Source organism: Primulina huaijiensis, chromosome 10 (genome assembly GCF_012295235.1).
Source record: "Primulina huaijiensis isolate GDHJ02 chromosome 10, ASM1229523v2, whole genome shotgun sequence".
Lineage (NCBI taxonomy): Eukaryota > Viridiplantae > Streptophyta > Magnoliopsida > Lamiales > Gesneriaceae > Primulina > Primulina huaijiensis.
Window position 1 is genome coordinate 2,826,128 of NC_133315.1, and position 7,276 is coordinate 2,833,403.

At 38.5% G+C, this 7,276-nt stretch overlaps 1 protein-coding gene across 1 annotated transcript; it reads left to right on the forward strand.

Annotated features, from left to right (window-relative positions):
- Positions 1 to 202: 202 nt before the first annotated feature.
- Positions 203 to 5,894, forward strand: LOC140986204 (ABC transporter B family member 11). The gene is made up of 13 exons (XM_073454273.1): positions 203 to 447; positions 710 to 1,155; positions 1,246 to 1,300; positions 1,388 to 1,563; positions 1,647 to 1,868; positions 1,947 to 2,185; positions 2,268 to 2,793; positions 2,933 to 3,206; positions 3,367 to 4,250; positions 4,353 to 4,619; positions 4,715 to 4,978; positions 5,078 to 5,371; positions 5,448 to 5,894. The coding sequence occupies exons 2-13, from the start codon at positions 847 to 849 to the stop codon at positions 5,796 to 5,798; spliced, it is 3,861 nt and encodes a 1,286-aa protein (XP_073310374.1). The 5' UTR covers positions 203 to 447; positions 710 to 846; the 3' UTR covers positions 5,799 to 5,894.
- The last annotated feature ends 1,382 nt before the right edge of the window (positions 5,895 to 7,276 follow it).

Here is a 7,276-nt window from a genome sequence, read left to right on the forward strand (position 1 = left end):
AAAATCGACGACCGAAGACTGAAGACAATTTCCCATAAATATTTAACGATGGCTCCATTTCTTACAAATTTCGAGTACAAGGTTATTCTCTTGTTTGGTAGCGTAGTTCCACAGATGAGTATGGGTCCCGATAACACGTCATGCGTGACGAATGTGGAGCGCTTAAAAAAGTAATAGAGGGAGCGCATCACATGCTCTCAATTAGAAAAGTACAAGATCCTTTCTTGCCTATTATAGCTGGCCAAAACCCAAGACAGACAATTATCTTATTACATGAGAGATCTCCTGACATATAAATCTAAGCTTTTTTGACCAGACATGATCTTGGGCACCACGGAAGTGCTTCTGCTGCTTCCCAGTAGTTGCGGGAGGACTAATATATATGCCAGCTTGAGACCCATTTCTTTGTAGTTGCGGTTTCAGCTTGCTCTCACGGCGCTCACTTTGGTATGGTCTTTCGTGGGTTTTCCTGCTTCGCTTCTTTTATCTGTTGCACTTTGGGACAAATCAAGATTTGGGTTTTCTGGATCGCTGTTTTTCTTTTTATGATTTTATTTTCTTGTTGGGTTGGTAGAAGTTTGCGTATTCCGGTTTCTGGGTGGTATATTAAATAGGAAGTACTTATTGTGGATATATGCCTGTTTTGGTTGGGGTTTTAGTTTCATGTATTATTCGTAGTGTTGATGTTTAAATATCATTCAATCCTCAGCTGCAGTTTTGGTTGGACTCACGAGACTGGTACATTATACTCTATTCATATAGATCGTGTTGGTAAGAAGTTGAAAAAGCTTGAAGTTTACTGTACTTTACGAAAAGCCAGAAGGGTTTGGGTAACAATAGTACAAAATGGAAACTGAGGCGGATGCATATGGAAACAACAACCCTTTGGAAACGAAGACCCAGGAAAAGTCTGGTGTGGGTGAAAGCAAAGAGGACTTGAAAAATGCCAAGAAAAAGGAGGAGACTGCTAACACTGTGCCTTTTTACAAGCTATTCGCCTTTGCTGATTCTACTGATAAATTTTTAATGATAGCTGGTTCGATTGGTGCCATTGGAAATGGGCTATGCCTCCCTCTCATGACAATTCTTTTTGGGGAGTTGATTGATTCGTTCGGGGAAAACACGACCGCGGACACCGTTTCCGTTGTTTCAAAGGTTAGTTGTCTTCTCGGTAGCCTTAATATGGAAACTAATACATTTGTTCCCTCATGTGTTATTAACTGCGATTGTATTGTACATCTGTAGGTAGCGCTAAAGTTTGTGTATTTGGCTTTGGGATGTGGTGTAGCGGCGTTTCTTCGTAAGTATACCCCTGATCAGTCTGAGATTATAAGTTTACTCCTTGAAGAACTTTTTCATAATTCTTTTTCAACAACTGGTTTCACAGAGGTGGCATGCTGGATGATCACCGGCGAAAAGCAGGCCGCACGAATTAGGAATCTTTATCTGAAAACAATTTTGCAACAGGATGTTGCTTTCTTTGATAAGGAAGCAAATACAGGAGAAGTAGTGGGAAGAATGTCTGGTGACACTGTACTGATTCAAGATGCCATGGGTGAGAAGGTATTAATTATTCCTGACTCTGCTAATATTTACTAAATCAATCAGAGCATGTATATTAAGATCCCACTAACATCATGCTGCAGGTTGGAAAGTTTATACAGCTTTTGGCGACGTTTTTGGGAGGCTTTGTGATTGCATTTATTAAAGGATGGCTTCTTACGCTGGTCATGTTATCATCTATTCCTCCGCTGGTTCTATCAGGTGCACTCATGTCCATTGTCTTGTCCAGGATGGCATCTAGTGGCCAAAACGCATATGCTAAGGCTGCAGTAGTGGTTGAACAAACGATCGGCTCCATCAGAACGGTTAGTCACTTGCCTGTATGAAACCGAAGTATATGAAAAAATTTTCAGGTATAAGAACACTGATTCATATATATATAGGTTGCCTCCTTTACCGGGGAAAAGCAAGCTGTGTCTGATTATGACAAGTCCCTTGTGAAAGCATATCGAGCAGGTGTTCAGGAAGGGTGGGCAAGTGGATTTGGGCTTGGATCTGTTATGTTCATCATATTCTGCAGTTACGCTTTGGCAATTTGGTTCGGTGGAAAGCTGATCTTGGATAAAGGTTATACCGGTGGCGATGTGCTTAACGTGATAATGGCGGTGCTGACTGGTTCCATGTGAGTAAAAATTCCAAGGTTGATATTTTTCTGGATTTTGTTTTATACATGTATGAATATTTTTGTCTGTTTTATGTATTAGGTCTCTGGGACAAGCGTCTCCTTGCATGTCGGCATTCGCTGCAGGTCAAGCTGCGGCATTCAAGTTGTTTGAAACTATTAGTAGAAAACCAAAAATAGATGCGTATGACACCAAGGGAACAATATTGGAAGATGTTCGGGGGGACATTGAATTAAGAGATGTTCATTTCAGTTATCCAGCTAGACCAGATGAGTCAATATTCGCAGGGTTCTCTCTGTTCATCCCTGGCGGCACAACAGCGGCTTTGGTGGGACAGAGTGGGAGTGGGAAATCAACTGTTATTAGCTTGATAGAGAGATTTTATGACCCAGAAGCTGGTGAAGTTCGAATCGACGGAGTCAATCTTAAAGAGTTCCAGCTCAAGTGGATTAGGTCCAAGATTGGTCTTGTCAGCCAAGAACCTGCACTTTTCACAGCCAGCATTAGAGATAACATCGCATATGGGAAGGATGGTGCAACTACTGAGGAAATTAATGCCGCAGCAGAACTGGCAAACGCTTCTAAATTCATTGATAAATTGCCTCAGGTTCTTTTATAAGTTGATATATACATTCTTTTTTCTTCATTAATTTGACTTGTGTAAGTGTGTATTGAGAGCATAATGTTGGGCTGTAAAAATTTTTTTAAGTCACGACTTGACAAGAATAATTTTTGATTTCCGATAGGGACTCGACACCATGGTTGGTGAACATGGAACTCAGCTTTCCGGTGGACAGAAACAAAGGGTTGCCATAGCTAGAGCAATTTTGAAAGATCCTCGAATTTTACTTTTGGACGAGGCAACAAGTGCGTTAGATTCAGAATCTGAGAGAGTCGTGCAAGAGGCATTAGACAGAGTTATGGTAAACAGAACAACCATCATCGTTGCTCATCGTTTGAGCACGGTTAGGAATGCTCATATGATTGCGGTCATTCACCGAGGCCAAGTGGTTGAGAAAGGTAGACTATGCATTTATTTTTTCACTTCTATAGAAAGCCGTCATCATGTCTCACACTTCTAGTATTCTTTTTTCATTTGTAAGGCATCATTAACGTACTCATTTTCATTAATTATTTCAAAGTAGATTATGCTGTGAAAACTAACTGGTTTTTATTTCAGGCACGCATACTGAACTGGTTCAGGATTCTGAAGGAGCATATTCGCAGCTCATACGGTTGCAGGAAGTAAATAAAGATCCAGAATTTGATGAAAAAGAAAAATCAGATGTTGTCACTGATTCTGGCAAAATGTCAAGTCAAAAAATGTCATTCAAGCGCTCTATAAGTAAAGGGTCATCTGGAATAGGAACTAGCAGTCGTCGTAAGTCGTTGTCGATGACATTTGGTTTGCCTTCAGCTCTTGACACCGCTGAAACTACACTGGATGATGCAGATGTGGCTTCCCACAAAAAATCTGATAAGCCTCGAAAAGTCCCTATTCGTCGCCTTGCATATCTTAACAAACCAGAGTTACCCGTGCTCCTGGTGGGAACTATATTTTCTGTCATTAATGGTGCAATACTACCTCTTTTTGGCATATTAATTTCCGAAGTTATCAAAGCATTTTTTCAGACACCACACAAGTTACGCAAGGATTCAAAATTTTGGGCCTTAATGTTTGTGGTCCTTGGGGTTGTATCGTTTGTTGCATATCCTGCAAGCACATATTTATTTGGTGTCGCAGGCAATAAGTTGATCCGTAGGATTAGATTAATGTGTTTTGAGAAGGTGGTTAACATGGAGGTTAGTTGGTTCGACGAGCCCGAGCATTCAAGTGGAATAATCGGATCACAGCTCTCTGCTGATGCTGCAACTGTTCGTGCTTTAGTTGGTGACTCCCTTGCTCAGATGGTTCAAGATTTATCCTCCATGATTGTTGGGCTGGTAATTGCTTTTGAAGCTAGTTGGCAGTTAGCTTTTATCGTCCTTGCTATGATTCCGCTGATAGGATTGAACGGATATGTACAAATTAAGTTCATGAAGGGGTTCAGTGCAGATGCAAAGGTTAGCTACTTGTCAAATCGTATATCTGATCTGATTGAGGAAATACTCATAACTTTTACAAAACTTTGATATATGTTCCCTTTTATTTAAAAATTCTTGCAGGCAATGTATGAACAAGCAAGTCAAATAGCTAATGACGCTGTTGGGAGTATAAGAACAGTTGCTTCATTCTGCGCAGAAGAGAAGGTGATGGCCATGTATAAACAGAGGTGTGAAGGTCCAATGAGAAATGGAATTAGACTAGGTGTGGTCAGCGGTGTAGGCTTCGGTTTCTCTTTTGGTTTGCTGTTTTTAGTCTATGCAACCAGCTTCTACGCAGGTGCTCGACTTGTTGAGGATGGCAAAATTACATTTACAGATGTTTTTCGGGTAAGTATGCAGTGCAGGCTGCTAACCTCTTGTTGGCTCTTTGATCATAACATGTAAACACTTGTTACGTTCTCAATACTTTACGTCTCTCGCAGGTTTTCTTTGCTCTAACTATGGCTGCCTTAGCAATTTCTCAATCAAGTTCATTTGCTCCTGATTCTAAAAAAGCCAAGGCCGCGGCTTCTTCCATATTTGCCATTCTTGACAGAAAATCTAAAATCGATCCAAGTGATGAATCTGGCATGAAACTGGAAAGTGTTAACGGAGAAATTGAACTGAGAAATGTGAGCTTCAGGTATCCAACGAGGCCTGATGTGCAGATATTTCGCGATCTGTCATTGAGAATTCAAAGTGGCAAGGTAAAGCCAATAAATTTCATTCTTTTAGACCTTAGAAATTGAAGCATTGGTGTGTGAATATGGCTTCTGATATTTATGTGTGCGCCTCTAATGTTTCAGACGGTTGCTCTAGTTGGCGAGAGTGGAAGTGGGAAATCAACTGTGATTTCATTATTGCAAAGATTTTATGATCTTGATGCAGGCCAAATCACGCTTGATGGCATTGAGATTGACAAGTTCCAACTGAGATGGCTAAGGAAACAGTTTGGACTTGTGAGCCAAGAACCAGTTCTATTTAATGACACAATTCGTGCCAACATTGGATATGGGAAAGAAGGCGATGCAACCGAGGCCGAAATCGTCGCTGCAGCACAGCTGGCAAATGCCCACCAATTCATCAGTGGACTGCAACAGGTCCAAATTTGAACTGTCAAATTTTATTTGTCAAAATTTGCAAACACATTGACATGTATTAGTCATAATAATGCAGGGATACGACACCACGGTGGGAGAGCGAGGCGTTCAGTTGTCCGGTGGGCAGAAGCAACGTGTGGCCATCGCACGGGCCATCATAAAAAGTCCTAGTATCCTGCTGCTAGATGAGGCCACCAGCGCTTTGGATGCTGAATCCGAGAGGTTGGTTCAGGACGCTCTGGACCGAGTAATGGTGAACCGTACCACAGTCGTGGTGGCACATAGGTTATCAACAATCAAAGCAGCAGATGTGATTGCAGTGGTGAAGAATGGAGCTATAGTTGAGAAAGGGAAGCATGAGACTTTGATTAACATTAAAGATGGTTTCTATGCATCCTTGGTCGCACTTAACAGGAATCATTCTTGAAGTGTGTACAGTGTGTATTCAATTTTGTCCCTTTATTCCAATTTAAGATGAAAATGTTATTGTTTGTACTGTAATATTATGAAATGAAATATATTGAAAATTTTCTTCTGCAAAATAATATAAGACAAGGAAGGTTATTTTTATACAATTGACAGAACCAAGAATCATTAAAAAGGAATTATTTCCACAATTATTTTATCCTTCTAACTACACTTATTCAAATGCCATAGTTTACAAAACTTAACATAGATAATTTATTTAGAAAGTGATGGTCAAAATTCTATCTATTCCAATACCCACAACTTAAAGATTTCTCAAAATCCTTACAAGGAGCCCAGTAGATCTAGAGCATGGACAGATCCAACATAGACATTCAAGGACTTGTTAAATTTGAACCAACCAAACCCAGTGTTTTAATAGGCCCATATCACCAAAATTGTTTTCATAAGACCCGATTAAACTATGAGTAAACCTATCGTAAAATAGTCTCGTGTGACTATAATCGTGAGAAATGTTGATCTGATCCATAACTATAATGAATAGTTATAATTTTGACATAAAAAATAATATTTTTTTTAATCGAGTTGAAAATCCGTTTTTTTTGTATCTCTAGGTAGTCTTACTCACCAAACTCATAAAAATATAATTTTGTTTCTATATTTAATTACCAAAAAAAAAAAAAAATTCTCTTTAAATACTTCAACTTCTCATTCTTGATCAATATGGCACAATTCGACATCACACATTGAAAAAATATCGCTCAATTAGTCACGTCACTTGATTTCACAATCAAACATAATTACAACAACTAATTTCTTTATATATTTTCAAAATTCTGATCCAAAAGTGTTGCCTCAGAATATTAGATACTAAAAAAATTTATGGTAAAGATTATACGATGAATCGGCCGGAACTTATAATATCCATTTATTTTATTTTTAATTTAAAAATCCAAAATGTCGAAAATTATAAAATCTTACAAGAAATTATGGATTTTAATTGAAACATCATTTGTTGCGAATCACTTCATATTTCTCTTAAGCTTATAATAATTAGAGTAAAAAAATAACTATATTGTCTTTAATCTTTCAATTTATTATCTTATCTTCCGTCATTTCATCTCATCAGCCAAACAATATAATAATGTTGGCAAAAATTTGTGTGAGACTATCTCACGAGTTGTATTTTGTGAGACGGATATCTTATTTGGCTCACCCATGAAAAAATATTACTTTTTATGCTAAGAGTATTAATTTTTATTNTAAACAATATATTAATGTTGGCAAAAATTTGTGTGAGACTATCTCACGGGTGGTATTTTGTGAGACGGATATCTTATTTGGCTCACCCATGGAAAAATATTACTTTTTATGCTAATAGTATTAATTTTTATTGTGAATATCGATAGGGTTGACCCGTCTTACAGATAAAGATTTGTGTGACTATCTCACAATAGACCTACTCATTAACGTTTGATT